This window comes from Procambarus clarkii, chromosome 8, assembly GCF_040958095.1.
Source record: "Procambarus clarkii isolate CNS0578487 chromosome 8, FALCON_Pclarkii_2.0, whole genome shotgun sequence".
NCBI lineage: Eukaryota > Metazoa > Arthropoda > Malacostraca > Decapoda > Cambaridae > Procambarus > Procambarus clarkii.
In genome coordinates, this window is record NC_091157.1 from 38,804,546 (window position 1) to 38,822,158 (window position 17,613).

Genomic DNA, 17,613 nt, shown 5'->3' on the forward strand with positions numbered 1-17,613 from the left:
GTACCTATTTTACTGCTAGGTAACAGGGACATAGGGTGAAAGAAACTCTGCCCATTGTTTCTCGCCGGCGCCTGGGATCGAACCCAGGACCACAGGATCATAAGTCCCGCGTGCTGTCCGCTCGGCCGACCGGCTCCCTGGGTTAATTGGGGGTGGGTTAATTGTCTTCACATAGAAAGTGAGGGGTGGGGGTGGGTCGTCTTCACATAGAGAGGGAGGGTAGTGATGGGTCGTTATCACATAGTGAGTGAGGGGTGGGGGCAGGTCGTTTTCACATAGAGAGGGAGGGGTGGGGGTGGGCTGTCTTTACATAGAGAGTGAGGAGTGGGGGTGGGTCGTCATCACATAGAGAGAGAGAGTGGGGGAAGGTCGTCATCACATAGAGAGTGAGGGTGGGGTGTGGGTCGTTTTCACATAGAGAATGAGGGTGGGGGCAGGTCGTCATCACATAGAGAGCGAGGGGTGATAGGAGCCCCTCTTCACATAGAGAGTGAGGGTGGGTCGTCATCACTTAGAGAGTGAGGGTGGGGGTGGGTTGTCTTCACATAGAGAGTTAGGGTTTGGATTGGGTCGTTATCTTATAGAGAGTGATTAGGGGGTGGGTCGTCATCACACAGAGAGTGAGGGTGAGGTAGGTCGTCATCACATAGAGAGTGAAGTGTGGGGTGGGTCCTTATCACATAGAGAGTGAGGGTGGTGGTGGGTTGTCGTCACATAGAGAATGAGGGTGGGGGGTGGGTCGTTATCACATAGAGAGTGAGGGGTGGAGGTTGGTTGTCCTCATATAGAGAGTGAGGGTTGGGGTTGGGTCATCACACAAAGAGTGAGAGTGGGGGTTGGGTCATCACATAGAGAGTGAGGGTGGAGGTGGGTCGTTATCACATAGAGAGTGAGGGTTGGGGCAGGTCGTCATCACGTAGAGAGTGAGGGTGGGGGTGGGTTGTCTTCACATAGAGAGTGAGGGGTAGGTGTAGGTTGTATTCACATAGAGAGTGAGGGGTGGGGGTTGGTCGTTTACACAAAGGGAGTGAGGATGGGGGGTCGGTCGTCTACACATAGAGAGTGAGGGGTGGGGGTAGGTTGTCGTCACATAAAGAGTGGGGGATGGGGGTGGGTCATCATCACATAGAGAGTGAGGGGTGGGGGTGGGTCGTCTTCACACATAGTGAGGGTGGGGGTGGGTCGTCCTCACATAGTGAGTGAGGGTGGGGGTGGGTCATCATCACATAGAGAGAAGAGGGGTGGGGGAGGATCATCATCACATGAAGAGTGAGGCGTGAGGGTGGGTCGTCATCACATAAAGAGTGAGGTTGAGGATGGGTCGTCTTCACATAGAGAGTGAGGGTGGGGTGGGTTGTCTATACATAGCGAGTGAGGGGTGGGGGTGCGTCATCATCACATAGAGAGTGATGGGTGGGGGCAGGTCGTCATCACATAGAGAGTAAGTAAGTAATTATCAAAAGAAGGCACCAAACCGGGAAGGCTATGTAGCACCATCAAATACGCAAAATAATCAGAGGGCGTTAAATATCACCAAGGATGCCAATACGAGAACAAAAACGCATAAGGCGAACGATATCAAAAGTATCCGAGTCACCAAGAATTCTATCGAGGGACAGGTGACCGCGAGGGGCGGTCGGAAAGCAAGACACGCTCGTCCTGGAAGTCAGGACATTCAAGAAGGACATGCACGACCGTTAGAGGGACAATGCAACTAGGACAATAAGGAGCAGGGCGGCGCTCCATCAAGTGACCATGGGTTAAGCGAGTATGGCCAATACGCAACCTCGCCAGAGCTGTTTCCCACCGCCGGTTACGGTGGAAGGAGGACGGCCATGAGGAAACACAACATTTAAGAGTACGTAGCTTGTTACCAGTAACAGACAACCAAGAAGCCTGCCAACGGGTAAGGACTGAGGAATGGATAACCGGGTAAAAGTCGGAATACGGAATGCCTTTGCGAGAGATGGGACAAGAGCGGACAGCTTCCTTGGCAGCAGCATCCGCACGCTCATTTAAAGACACACCAATATGGCTGGGAACCCAACAAAACTCAACCGACTTAAATTTACTGTGAACGAGAAACAGCCAATGCTGGATCTCGACGACTACTGGATGAGCCGGATTAAAGGACCCGAGAGCCATGAGGGCACTACGAGAGTCAACAACAACCACAAAGGAAGACTGACAACGAGAAAGCAGGAGACGAAGAGCATAGAGAATAGCATAAAGTTCCGCTGTAAAGATGCTAGTCTCCGGAGGCAAGCGACACATATAAGTGCGATCAGGAAAAACAACAGAGTAGCCAACACCGTCCGCTGACTTAGACCCATCGGTGAAGACAGAAACGGAGCGGGAGTGAGAAGAAAAGTGCTCGAGGAAAAGGCGTTTTAGAACTGTAGGAGGGGTAAAAGCTTTAGTGATACGAGTCAAGGATGTACAAAACCGCGGAAGAGGGACCCTCCACGGGGGCAAAGAAGGAACAACACGAGGAGAAACATCAGAAATACGAACGGAAAGAGAATCCTGTAGGCGAGATAACCGGACAGAAAGAGGGAGGTGGTGAAGAGGAACAGGAACCGCAGGAGGGGTAAAAGTTAAAGCACGACAGAGGCGAGAGGAAGGATGTTGCAAGGACCGCGCAAGATAGCGAAGACAGTAGCGATCACGGCGGTCCTGGAGAGACAGGAAGCCAGTGTCAACATACAAGCTAAGGATGGGAGTCGAACGAAAGGCACCAGAACTGAGGCGCAACCCAGTATGGTGCAAAGCATCAAGACGGCGAAGAGTAGAAGGAGAAGCAGACGAGTAAGCAGGGCAACCATAATCGAGCTTAGACAGGACGAGAGAGGAATGTAAAGCAAGGAGAGTGCGCCTATCTGCCCCCAAGAAGTATGGGACAAGACCCGAAGGAGGGTAAGGGCCTTAGAGCACTCAACACGGAGGTCAGAGATATGGGGAGACCAAGACAAACGAGTGTCAAGGAATAACCCCAAAAGCTTCGCGGAATCTTTGTATTCAAGGGGATGACCATAAAGTGACAAAGAGGGACGAAGAACAACCCGTTTCCGCGTAAAAGTCATGGCACAAGTCTTAGAAGTAGAGAACTTGAAGCCATGACCTGTGGCCCAAGACGACACGGCATCAATTGCAAGTTGAAGCCGGCGTTGAAGGAGAGGCGAATCATCACCCTGACAAGAAAGGGTAAGATCATCGACATAGAGAGCGGAGAAGACACCAGAAGGAAGAGAGGAAAGAAGACCATTGAGGGCAACCAGAAAAAGAGTAGTGCTCAGAACACTACCCTGGGGCACACCTTCGTATTGCTGAAAAGAGGGAGAGAGAGCGGTACCAAGGCGCACCCGAAAGGAACGACGAGAGAGGAAGCTGCGGAGAAAGAGAGGGAGATGACCACGAAGGCCAAAAGAATGAAGTTGAGATAGGATATGATAACGCCAAGTGGTGTCGTAAGCCTTTTCTAGGTCAAAAAGGACGGCAACAACGGAGGTCTTCGCAGCAAAAGCAGTACGAATATAGACCTCCAAGTTCACCAGGACATCTGTCGTGCTGCGGCACTTGAGAAGGGGAGAGGAGGTGATGGTGTTCCAGGAACCACATCAGACGAACGTTAACCATATGTTCAAAGAGTTTGCAGACACAACTTGTGAGAGCAATAGGGCGAAAGTCCTTAGGGGAAGTACCCAGAGACCCCGGTTTGCGAACAGGGAGGACAACGGCATTGAGCCAGTCCTCAGGGACTGACGACGACTCCCAGATCCGATTATGCAGACTCAGTAAATACTGAGACGTGCTCGGAGGGAGATGGCGAAGCATCTCATAATGAATACCATCGGAGCCCGCCGCCGTAGAACCGCAGAGGGCCAGCGCAGACCGAAGTTCAGAGAGAGAGAAGGGATCATTATAGGGAAGCTGAAGATGAGTGCAGAAATCTAAAGGACGAGACTCAAGGACAGGTTTACGAAGAAGGAAAGATTGGGGAAGATGAAGACCAGAGCTAACAGAAGAAAAGTGGGAACCCAGTTCGGAAGCGACCTGCAACGGGTCCGCCACAAGAGTATCATGGAGGTGAAGGACCGGTGAAACATCGGGAATGAACTTACCCGCTATCTTGCGGATACGCTTCCAGATCTGGGCCAGAGGGGTTTCGGACGTAATTTTTGAGACATAAGATGCCCAACATTCACGTTTAGCCGTACGGATGGCCCTACGGGCCACCGCACTCGCTTTCCGAAAGAAAAGAAAAGAATCGGTCGTCTGCCTACGGCGGTGCTTCTTCCAGGCTGCACGCTTACAGCGGACAGCCCGAGCACAGTCAGCATTCCACCAGGGAACGCACTTCCGTGGACCCCGAGAGGAAGAGCGAGGAATAGAGCGGAGGGCAGCGTCGAAGACAGTGTCATGAAAAAGGAGGAGAGCGCGAGAGAGGGGCAGAAGGGAGAGGTCAGAGAGAGTAGCACTGAGGGAAAATAGGGTCCAGTCCGCCTTAGCAAACTGCCACCTAGGGAAAGAGAGGGAAGGGCGAAAAGAGAAAAAGGAAACAAGGATGGGGAAATGATCACTTCCATGGAGGTCATCAAGAACCTGCCACGTGAAATCTAAGTAAAGAGAAGAAGAGCAGAGAGAAAGATCAAGACAAGAAAGGGTGCGAGTTCGAGAGTCCAAATGAGTGGGCTCACCAGAATTCAGAAGAGACAGGGAAGAAGAGAGGAGAAACGGCTCAAGGAGGCGACCCCGGGTATTCGTCAGAACGTCACCCCAAAGAGAATGACGACAATTGAAGTCACCCAGCAGGAGCACAGGCTCCGGCAAGGAGTCTAGGTGGTGTTTCAAATCAGGAAGAGAGAGCGGGACACTCGGGGGGAGATAAATGGAACAAACTGTGTACCATTTCCCCACAAAGATACGAGCAGCAGAACAATGGAGAGGCGAAGGAAAAAGTAAAGGAACAAAGGGAACATCAGCCCGAATCAAGAGAGCAGAAGAATTAGAAGCCCCAGCAATGGCTGGGGGGGGGGGGGGAGAGAAAGGAATAGCCACGAAAACGACCAGGACGAGCACCAAGCATTGGCTCCTGGAGACAGACACAAAGGGGCGAAAACCGCGAAACCAGAAGTTGGAGTTCGAGGAAATTGGCGTAATAACCTCGAACGTTCCATTGAAGAATGAACAACGACGAGAAGAGAAAGGACAAAAACAGAGAACAAGGAAGAAACAAAGGCGAAAGACCAACAGAGCACGTTAAAGAATATCAGGGTCGGGATCAGGGTCAGCAAAGTCAGGGTTAGGGGGCATGGGTAAACTGAGCAAAGACGGAGGGAAGGAAACGGGAGAACAGATCAGAGGTGGGCGGGCAGGGTCCGGAGGAGGAGGAGGAGGAGGAGGAGGAGGAGACAACGGAGAGGAGCAGTCAAGGACAGCAGCAGGAAGAGGGGGAGTAGAAAGAGAGGAGCGCACCCCAGCAAGAGCAGCAACCGAAAGGGAAGCAGGGGCCAAAGAAACCTCCATAGCAGGAACAGGGGGCGCAAGCACTGAAACGGGAGGGGAAGGAGCAACAGAGCCAGAACGAGGAGCTGAGGAAGAAAGCGAAGCCTTCTTACCCGCCGGGGAAGAGGAAGGAGAGGAGCCAGGCTTACGCTTCTGACTTAAAGAGACCGGTGTCCCAGCAACTACGTACCGGGCAACGGATTCCAGTGTCTCAACAGGAGAAGCCGAACGAGAGCACACACGACGGCCGGTAGGAGAGCGATGGACATCCGCCCGCACCGACAGGCGGTGGGGAGAGTCGATAGATGGAGGAAGAGGATGGGAAGGAGGATCGGGGGGGGACGAGGAAGAAGACACAGAAGACACGACAGACCGGGTAGAAGGAAGGGGAACCCCAGACAGAGGACCAGGAGGAGGATCCTTCGGGAGAGAACCCAAAGGGACAGAGGAGGGGGCAGTGGGCGCATCAGGGTCCAAGGCCCGGAAACGGTTGCGAGTCTGAGGAAGGCGGGAAGGACGAGGAGAGGAAGAGCGCAACACGTGAGCATAAGAGATATTAGCATAAGACGGGAGCCGGCGAACCTGGCGCCTCGCCTCAGGAAAAGATAAACGCTCCCGGTGCTTCAAGTTGAGGACGGCTGCCTCAAGCTTGTAATGGACACACGCACGGGAGAAGGTAGGATGGGCCTCACCGCAGTTGAGGCAACGAGCCTGGGGAGAAGCGCACTCCGACTTAGAGTGACCTTCGCCACCACACAAAGGACAGAGAGAGACAGTCCCGGAGCAGCGGAGGGCACCATGCCCAAACCTCCAGCACTTGTTGCAGAGCCGAGGAGAAGGAATGTACTCCTGGACAGAGCACCTGGCACCAGCAAGAATGACAGAGGGTGGAAGGGTCCTACCATCAAAGGTAATCTTCACAACCCGGAGGGGTTGACGGCGACTACCACGAGGGGGACGAGTAAACGTGTCCACCTGGAGAATAGAATGGCCCTGGGCAGCGAGGATATGTCGAATATCGTCGTGGCAGTCGCGCAGGTCCCGAACACCGGTCGCAACATGGGGTGGGAGCAAAATAGAGCCAACACTGGCATTCAACTGAACGTTCTTCGAGACCCGAACGGGGGTCTCGCCAAGGCAGGATAAGGCAGCCAAGCGGGAAGCAGCATCCTGAGAAGGAGCAGCAACGACACGTGTACCGAGACGAGTGGGGTTGAAAGTAATGGAGGCATCCACGGAATCAATGAGATGTCGATGGAGGGAGAAATCGTCAGGAGGCGCAGAATCAAGAGGGAGGAGATCAAAATATTTGGCCCACGAAGCGGGACCAAACAAGGCTTGATAGGTAGCAGAACTGGAAGGAATCGAGCGAGGGCGGCCGTGACGAGGACGGCGGTGAGAACCCCCAGAGAGAGAGGGGTTAAAAGGCGCAGTAGTTACAACTAGAGAAGGAGCCGCGCCAGGGGACGAGGTAGTCACCACTGGGGGCTTGGGGCTCGACCCAACCACAGAGGAGGGAGGGGAGCCAGAGGAAGGAGTCAGAGAGGCCAAAGGAGGAGCAAGGTCGGGGGCCCAATGCAGCGGAGGCTACAGAGCCCGGTCTTCCAATACGGACCGACTCGGGGGCTTGGTCGCCCACCCCACGAGCCTGAGAAGGTAAACCAGAAGAAGCCGAAGCAGGGGTAATCATCTTGACGAAAAGAAGAATTCACTCACGAATGTGCCCCCACACCCACCATGGAGCCACAATTAGAGGCAGGACACCCAACAAGAAGCTATCGCCGATCTTGTCGGGGCCTCCTAGGGGTGCGTCACGAGTATACGCCCCACAAACGCCACCTTAAGAAACCGACAGTCCGTCGAGATCGGGTTCAGTGACGAAGTGGGGATTGACAATAAAAGGTTCCCCTCGCTCTCGACGTCGGGTACTGCAGTTCTACGGGTGCATGAGTATGCCTCCTCAAGCACCCGGGCGTCAAAATAGAAGAAGTCCAAGGGAAGAACCAGAACGAGCAAAAGGTCGGTAGGAAACGGCAAGCAGATAGGAGAAGAGGGGGGAGAAAAACGAAACAGAAGGAAAAGGAAAAAATGCCCAGCAGAATTGGAGAGGACGGCAGCAGGAGCACAAGGCTAGAAAAGGACAGAGGACTGTCCCAAGGAGCATCACACTCCGGCAGCCGCCCACTAAGCCCCCACACGGCGACAACGAGCTGAGCGGGGAGGGGGTCACATAGAGAGTGACGGTGGGGGTAAGTCGTCTTCACATAGAGAGTGAGGTGGTGTGGGCCGTCTTCACATAGAGAGTGAGGGCGGTGGGTCGTCTTCACATAGTGAGGTTGGGGGTGGGTCGTCTTCACATAGAGAGTGAGGGTGGGGTGGGTTGTCTATACATAGCGAGTGAGGGGTGGGGGTGCGTCATCATCACATAGAGAGTGAGGGGTGGGGGCAGGTCGTCATCACATAGAGAGTGGGGGTGGATGGTAGGTCATCTTCACATAGAGAGTAAGGGGTGGGGGTGGGTCGTCATCACATAGAGAGTGAGGTTGGGGGGTGGGTCGTCTTCACATAGTGAGGGTGTGGGGTGGGTTGTGTTCAAATAGAGAATGAGGGTGGGGGTTCGTCGTCTTCACATAGAGAGTGAGGGCGGTGGGTCGTCTTCACATAGTGAGGGTGTGGGGTGGGTCGTCTTCACATAGAGAGTGCGGGTGGGGTAGGTTGTCTTCCCATAACGAGTGAGAGGTGGGGGTGGATCATCATCACATAGAGAGTGAGGGGTGGGGGCACGTCGTCATCACATAGAGAGTGAGGGGTGGGGGTGGGTTATCTTCACGTAGAGAGTGAGGGTGGGGGTGGGTTGTCTTCACATAGAGAGTGAGGGTGGGGGTGGGTTGTCTTCACATAGAGAGTGAGGGTGGGGGTGGGTCGTCATCACATTAAGAATGAGGGTGGGGGATGGGTCGTCATCACATAGAGAATGAGGGTAGGGGTGGGTCGTCATCACATATATATTAAGGGTGGGTGGAGGCCCTCTTCACATAAAAAGTGAGGGTGGGGTTGGTTCTCCATCACATAGACAGTGAGGGTGGTGATGGGTCATCATCACATAGAGAGTGAGGTGTGGGGTGGGTCGTCATCACATAGAAGGTGAGGGTGGGGGTTGGTCGTCATCACATAGAGGCTGAGGGTCGGTCGTCATCACATAGAGAGTGAGGGTTAGGGCAGGTCGTCTTCACATAGAGAGTGAGGTTGGGGGTGGGTCGTCATCACATCGAGAGTGAGGGGGTAGGGTGGGTTGTCTTCACATAGAGAGCGAGGGGTGGAGGTGGGTTAATTGTCTTTACATAGAGAGTGAGGGGTGGGGGTGGGTCGTCATTACATAGAGAGTGAGGGTGGGGCAGGTCGTCTTCACATTGAGAGTGAGGGGTGGGGTGGGTCGTCATCACATAGAGTGAGGGTGGGGGTAGGTCGTCATCACAGAGTGAGGGTGGGGGTTAGTTGTCATCACATAGAGAGTGAGGGGTGGGGTTGGTTGTTTTCACATAGAGTGAAGGGTGGGGGTGGGTTGTCTTCACATAGAGAGTGAGGGTGGGGGTGGGATGTCTTCACAGAGAGAGTAAGGGTGGAGGTAGGTCGTCATCACATAGACAGTGAGGGTAGTGATGGGTCGTCATCACATAGAGAGTGAGGGGTGGGTTGAGTCATCATCATATAGAGAGTGAGGTTGGGGGTGGGCTGTCTTCTCATAGAGAGTGAGGGGTGGGGTAGGTTGTCATCACATAGAGTGAGGGTGAGGGCAGGTCTTCATCACAAAGAGAGTGAGGGTTGATGGGAGGCCCTCTTCACATAGAGAGTGAGGGTGGGTCATCTTCATATAGAGAGTGAGGGGTGGGGGTGGGTCATCATCACATAGAGAGTGAGGGGTGGGGATGGGTTGTCTTCACATTGAGAGTGTGGGTGGGGGTGTGTTGTCATCACATAGAGAGTGAGGGGTGGGGGTGTGTTGTCTTCACTTAGATAGTGAGGGAGGGGGTGGGGTGTCTTCACTAAGAGAGTGAGGGGTGGGGTTGGGTCGTCTTCACATAGAGGGTGGGGGTGGGTTGTCTTCACATAGAGAGTGAGGGATGTGGGTGGGTTTTCTTTACACAGAGAGTAAGGGGCGGGGGGGAAGGTTGTCTTCACATAGAGAGTGAGGGGTAAGGGTGGGTCGTCTTCACATAGAGAGTGAAGGGTGGGGGTGTGTTGTCATCACATAGAGAGTGAGGGGTGGGGGTGTGTTGTCTTCACTTAGATAGTGAGGGGAGGGGGTGGGGTGTCTTCACTAAGAGAGTGAGGGGTGGGGTTGGGTCGTCATCACATAGAGAGTGAGGGTGGGGCTGGGTCGATATCACATAGAGAGTGAGGGTGGGAGCATGTTGTCTTCACATATAGGGTGAGGGGTGGGGGTGGGTTTTCTTCACATAGAGGGTGAGGGTGGGGGCAGGTCATCTTAACATAGAGAATGATGGTGGAGGTGGGGTCTTCACATAGAGAGTGAGGGTGAGGGTGGGTTGTCTTCACATAGAGAGTGAGGTGTGGGGATGGGTTGTCTTCACATAAATAGTGAGGGGTGGGGGTGGGTTGTCTTCACATAGAGAGTGAGGAGTGGGGGTGGGTTGTCTTTACATAGAGAGTAAGGGGTGTGGGTGGGTCGTCTTCACATAGGGAGTAACGGGTGGAGGTGGGTTGTCTTCACATAGAGAGTGAGGGTGGGGGTGGGTTGGCTTCACATAGAAGGTGAGGGTTGGGTGGGTTGTCTTCACATAGAGAATGAGGGGTGGGGGTGGGTCATCATCACATAGAGAGTGCAGGTGGGGGTGGGTCGTCTTCACATAAAGAGTGAGGGTGGAGGTGGGTCGTCTTCACATAGACAGTGAGGGAGGGGGTGGATCGTCATCACATAGAGAGTGCAGGTGGGGGTGGGTCGTCTTCACATAGGGAGGGACTTTACCCACAAATCTTACCATTATAAATTTTTTCGCACTTGCAGCTTTACTTAAAATTCTTGCAGATGAAATGTTTTATGGCATGTAGAAGGGGGAGAGTTGCAGCCAACACACAGAAATGTGTTAGAGGGGAAGGATTCCCATAATATTTACAAGGAGAGAAGACATTGGACAACACCTACTACCTCTCGTGTCAACACCTCCTTCCACCCTGGCAGATAGTACCTGTTGGCATCCTGACCCTTGCATAACCCACCAAGAAACTAATCACAAACAACCCTAATGTTCAGGTTGCTGCTAAATTAAGCACCATAGAACACATTTACATTATATAAGCTGAAAACAACATAGCACAGACCATATACACTGACGGATCAATCAATACAGCTACAGGGAGGGCAGGAAGTGCTGTTATTGCTTATCAGCCCGATGGCAGCACAATTCAAAGGAATATCCAAATTGGTAACTGGGCGTCCACAATGCAAGCCGAGTTTGTAGCAATACTGGTGGCACTCGAAATTATTGACAACACTGAAGTAGACAGCTTAATTATTTCCGACTCCCTTTTCTCACTACGAGCAATAAATAGTTTGCAATCAAGTAATAACGTGCTTGTCTCAGAAGCCAGATATATATATATATATATATATATATATATATATATATATATATATATATATATATATACATATATATATATATATATATATATATATATATATATATATATATATATATATAATATATATATATATAAGTAGTGTATTGTGAAGACTAATAACAAACAGAAGCTACCCTATGACTATCTCCATTGGTCAAACTATTATGTATTAGCGATAAGACCTACCATTAATGTTTAATGACTTACCGTGAATGTATAGCTCTAGAAATAGAACATTCTCTGTAACTAGCTGACATTGTAACTATAAGGTGTGAAGGATAGATGAAATTATTTATGTAATAATCTAAGTTGAGGTCTGATAAAGACCTTTTGTGCCCTGTGTAATGCTTCTTGCGCTACCGCTCACAGGATGAGTATGGGGTGCACAATAAACTAGCGGCCTCTGGCGGCCACAACAAACAAAACCCCTCGTGTTATGCTAAACATGTCTTCTCTCGGATCAGTGGCCAGGAAACACTTTATATTATTTGAAGTTTTGCTGCTAAAAATAATATTCATCAGCATCCCGATTAAGAATTAAATTTCTATTGCAGTTTGTGGAACTGTGGAAATTACTGGGAACGCGAGCCTACTGGAGAAGTACCAGGAATGTGGCATAATTGAGGGTCACCTGAGAATACAGCTCATCGAGGACCTCAACCTCACCTGGCCTCTCTTGGGCCTCCCCAACCTCACACAGGTCAGTCAACCCTACCTGGTCTCTCTTGGGCCTTCCCAAACTCACACAGGTTAGTAAATCTCACTTGGGCCTTCCAACCTCAAACCAGCAGACAATTCTGGTGTAATAGTAGGGGACCCCATAGCCTAGAAGAAGGGAAAACAGAGCAGTCAGAGAAATGTTGCATAAAATATAAATATATAAATATAAATATATATATATATATATATATATATATATATATATATATATATATATATATATATATATATATATATATATATATATATATATATATATATATATATATATGAGAAAGTTGCATGAACGCGCAAGCCATAGATCACTAAGAACTCTTTGACCCGGCCAGGATTCGAACCCATGCCGTCCAGGATCACCCCTAAACGTACACCACCGTCTGCCTCGCAATCACCTCACTGAATACTGAACTTCGATGTCCTACCAGATAAACAGGAGAATATAAAACCCAAGTACTCGTCTACAGCCGAGTTCACCCACGACAACGACAAATCACACTAACAAATCACAGTGATTTACGTTACAATCCGGTTGCAATGACAATACTGCAGAACCTAGTAAAATAACTTACAGGACATGAACCCTCTAGAACACTGCCCCACAATGACTTTACTTAACTGCAATCACATACGGTGATTGCTCAACTCTAGCAATAATCACTAACAATAACAACCCCTTTGCAATAACACACACGGCAAGTACTCTAATTTCCAAGTATTAGAATACTGCACACACTTACTGTTGCAAATGACCCCAGTGCTCTCAATAACCCCTAGAACATAGGTCCACAATTTGCAATCACCAGAGTAAATGACACAATAACACTGGGCACCGTGACACTACGATTATATATATATATTTATATATATATATATATATATATATATATATATATATATATATATATATATATATATATATATATATATATATATATATATATCTATCGGCTTAGTGTGGCAATCCAGAGAGGAAATGCTCACTGCACCCATGGTTCCTGCCCGCCATCTGAGGAGCTGGAGGAGCTATTCAACTTGTGACAAGCAGCCTTGTACCCGGTATGTAATCAATATTGTAACTTTTTTTGTGTAATGACATTTTCAAATAAAGTTAGATAAATATATATATATATATATATATATATATATATATATATATATATATATATATATATATATATATATATATATATAATTACTGCTGACACATGTAGCCTACAGCTATTAAATGTTATTGGGAACACTAAGGAGATCTCGCACTCCTTAAATCACATGGGTGAGTGATTTACCGATTCCGCAGGCCGATAAACACACTCGAGAGTTACGTTACTCGACAAAGCAACGGCGGTCTCTCCCGACAGCCTCGTCGCTCACCAAATTCTACCAAAATTACGTTAATACTGCAACCACAATACATATATAATTCACACTTGTAGCGGCCCTGGGAACAATACAAGAAATTAAGACCACACTGTGGTACACTCCACAATAATCATTGCCAGGAATCACTGACGTTACACGCACACTAACCTGAGCGCTCAGTGTTGGAATTCCACACCTGCAAGACTACACATGGAAATAATATCACTCCGTCCCACGGACGATCAAAAAATGATTTAATTACCACAATGGAATAATATAATTATTACATGGACATCCTCACAGTCCTTGGCTAATCTATGTATTCTCTGTTCCCGTGTGTACCCACACACACACACACACACACTGTACGTCTGTGTACACAAGATGTAAGTCACTCTGGACTGACAGCAAGGGTGATTATCTCCTCGTCCACACTTCACTTCACCTCTGCAGGTGATGTGTGACAATGTGACGGAACACTTGACTTTCGAATTCAAGTTTTTAGAGACTAACTGATCACCAGCAATACACACATAGGTACTTACTCATTCATACTGCCGGCTTACACACCATTCCCATACATCAGGCACCCCGGCTCGCTCGCTCACGGCAGTGGTAGGTGGCGTAGGTGGCGGTAGGTGACGTAGGTGGCGGTAGGTGACAGAGACCTCCTCACCCTTCTTGAGTGAGCGTAACGCCCCCAACACTTTTGGCGCCAAAACACTGACTCGAGATTTTATTCACGAATTTCTGAGAAAACTGCCCCTGAACACTTGGCACGAATTTCCCCCGTTCCCATCGACTGCTACAGAGCATATAGCTGCATGGAACGTTTTCTTTTTAATCACTGGTATGGGATCTACGAGTCTGTTACTGCTCGTATGCACATTACCCCACAATCCCAGATCACAAGATCTCCTCTACCACTGTACAATGTCTTTCTCCCCTTCGAGCGACGACTTCGGCCGGATTCTGTGACGACTGCTGTCGTAGATGAAGAAGTTGAGTAGTCAAGCCACCACGACGCTCTATACTGAATTTGGCCGAATTGAGTACAGAGAGCGTCTTGACAAAGTGGCAGCTGGGTTCAGAATGACGCCTACACCGGTGATTCCCATGTCCTCCTCGAAATAACCAATGAGTGGAAGGCATACAGCGGCCTACCCCTCTCAACCAATTAGCGACGGTGTAGCATAGCCCCTAGGGCAACTTCAAGATGGCCGACCAACATGGCGGCTCAAGATGTTTACTAAGAGGGCGGCTGTTTCCATGACGACGATCGGCTAACGCGCGGGGGGGGCCCACCTCCCGCGCAAACTCGAGTCTCGCTTCAAGCCATACTATGAGATGATGCTATCGGCATATCTCTGTCCACAGACGTGCTACCCCGGCCAGGGTAACATTTCTGACTGCTGGTGACTGGGGCTCTCACATAAGCCCAAACACTAGATGTTTCGGTTGCTGGTTACCAAACTTAAGTCCGCACACTTAACAAGTGCACTTAACAAGTGTACTGGCTCCCACAGGCATAAGAGCACTATTGTAAGTGAGCTGGTGAACCATCTCCTCACACTCTTCAATGATATCTAAGATAATTAGAAGAACCCAAACATGCTACTGTGGAAATGTGCAGGACAAACATATCAACTGTGACACCAGCTCTCCACATATGTCAGTTGCTTAATTTATAAACTGTACTTGTGGTCGATCTCGAGTCAATGATTGAGAGAATCCTTAGGTTCAAACGCTTTACTCCAAGAGCTTAATAAAAAAATTCAAATTGTTGAACCAATTTTATATGAATTGTTCTGCCGGAAAAATATTTAGAGGTTTTATAGTGATTATGTATGTGCTATTTAGAAGCAACACATCTGGACGGTCTCTCTCTCGAGTCCTGTTGCCAGATTGGGTAAAAAAAAACCAGTCCCCGTAGCATAGTGGTAAAGCACTCGCTTGTATCTGCCGGGGAGGATTGACCAGATGCCAATCCTTAACATTAGCCTAGCTCTGATCACCCAGCAGTGAATGGGTACCTTTGTTAAACGATTTGGAGGGCCGTATTCTGGGGTCAAAATTAGGATTAAGGACATGCCCGAAACTCTACACGTCATAGTGGCTTTACAAGAATTTATAAACTCTTGTATATATAAATAAAATTAAATAAATAAAAAAGTGTCAAATTAGGCTAGTTAGTTTTGAGTGCCCGGCACTCATAAATCAATTCATCATCCTTATAGACGTTAGGCTAATAATGGTAAAGTCAATGATTGATTAGTTATCCACATATAAATGTAATGTGTGTAAATGACAGCTGCCTCAAACAGCCTGGTGGACCAAAAACCAAACCGGAGGAGGCCTTTTGGTAATTATATGGACCCCTTGGGTGACGTGATGACTATGGGGTGCACAGTAAACTAAGGCTCACAGGATGAGTATGTGGTTCAAAATATATACTTTAATGACAAAAATTTTAAAATGTATTTTATGTTTCTGAATTTCTCATGATATATAATATATAAGGTTTATACTTAAGTTAAGAACTGTACTTGTGGATGACATTCCCCGGTTTGACACCTTCTTTTGATAATTACCTTCTTGTGGTTGACATATATAATCTGACTGTGTCAGCCATAATTCACCTAGACATCGATCCTGCGTCATATGATGATCAAAGAGTGCAATTACGGTATCATTGCAACTTTATAGAAAATCGTTAAATCATAAATATATTTTGGTTCTTATACTGGAAATATTGTTACATTCAACGTTTGAAAACAAAGTTTATATCTGTATTTTTAATAAAATATAAAACATTAATGTTTATCAACGCAACTCTGTGCATTACATAATTTATCAGTATTGTGCAGTCTGTGATCCCCCCGCCTGGCTGGACACTGATACCTAAGAAGTTTTCATGTGTCCGGACACCGGCGATAGAGTGGTATTATTTATTTAATTCAAGAGATATTTTTTTAAATGTTGTCATATTAACGGCTACTTCTTCCTTTCTTCTGACATATAGATTTTTAAAGTTAATTAAAATATATTGAAACTAATTATACAATTTATTGGTTGGTGTGCAGGGCTTCAAACTCTCTGAGCTAGCCATCAAGTAACTATCAAAATGCATATATCTTCGCTTTCACTTCAGTTATATTTATGACAAAAGATTTTAAATGTAGCCTATATTTCTACCTTTCTGATGACATAAAAACTTTCGTTTATTATAATATTTAGATCAAACTAACACTGATTTTCAAAAGGTTGTATTTTCCACCAATGGAGAACGTCAGCCAAGAAACCTTCTTTAAAATATGAATATCTTTCCTTACCCAATAAGATCTAATCTCTGTAAATAAAACGCAAAAACGACTTGATTGTAACCTATCCCCCGCTGCCCATTGGATGGGGTTGGGGCTTATGTGTTGGATAAACATATCAATTGTGACACTAGCCCTCCATATATGTCAGTTGCTTAAATTATAAACTGTACTTGTGGTCGGTCTCGAGCCCATTGTTGATGTGACGATGTACATTGACTTTTGTAATTAGCTCATCAAGATTATAACTTGCTTAGCTATATGAATTGTGGGGTTCAGTCCCTGAGCCCATTATGTGCCTCTGTAACACTCTCCACTACCGCCCACAGGATGGGTATAGGGTGCATAATAAATGAACTAAACTAAACTCTCTGCCTTTTTTATAACACATACAATTATTAGCTTTATTTGTGAATCTCAATTAATTAAACAATATATCACAGAGCGTGTAGGGTTCGGCGAGATGACCGAAGAGACAATTTAGTTTAGTTCATTTATTATGCACCCCATACCCATCTTGTGGGCGGCAGTGGAGAGGGTTACAGAGGCACATAATGAACTCAGAGATCGAATCCCATAATTCATTTAGCTAAGCAAGTTACAATCTTGATGAGCTAGTTACAAAATTCAGTATAAGTCATCACATCATAAATGGGTTCGAGATCGACCACAAGTACAGTTTCTAAATTAAGCAACTGACATATATGGAGAGGTAGTGTCACAATTGATATGTTTGTCCTGCACACAAAGGGAGATTTTACATAAGTATAGTACTTGGTAGATTAAGTAGCGAACGCATGTCAACGAATAACGAGTATATATAACAAATACAAATATTTATTCAGGTAAAGTACATACATACAAGGTAAGATACAAAAGTTGATGGATTTATAGATAGAGCTAGCACATACAATGCCTAAAGCCACTATTACGCAAAGCGTTTTGGGCAGGAAAAACACTAAGACTAAAACTTAATACCAATTGAGATTAAAGTATAAATTGTGTTGAGAAAAAATAAGAAAAAAAATGGAAAAAATGGGGGAGGGGGAAACATGGCAGAAAAAAG

The 17,613-nt window shown here is 47.7% G+C and overlaps 1 protein-coding gene across 3 annotated transcripts in view; it reads left to right on the plus strand.

Annotated features, from left to right (window-relative positions):
• Window positions 1-17,613, plus strand: part of LOC123759723 (insulin-like growth factor 1 receptor) — a 476,359-nt gene that overhangs the window by 47,258 nt on the left and 411,488 nt on the right. For all 3 annotated transcript variants that reach the window (XM_069317552.1, XM_069317549.1, XM_069317548.1), the window contains one exon: window positions 11,703-11,848. In XM_069317552.1, coding sequence (XP_069173653.1) covers window positions 11,703-11,848 — 146 coding nt within the window. The remainder of the gene's footprint in view (window positions 1-11,702; window positions 11,849-17,613) is intronic.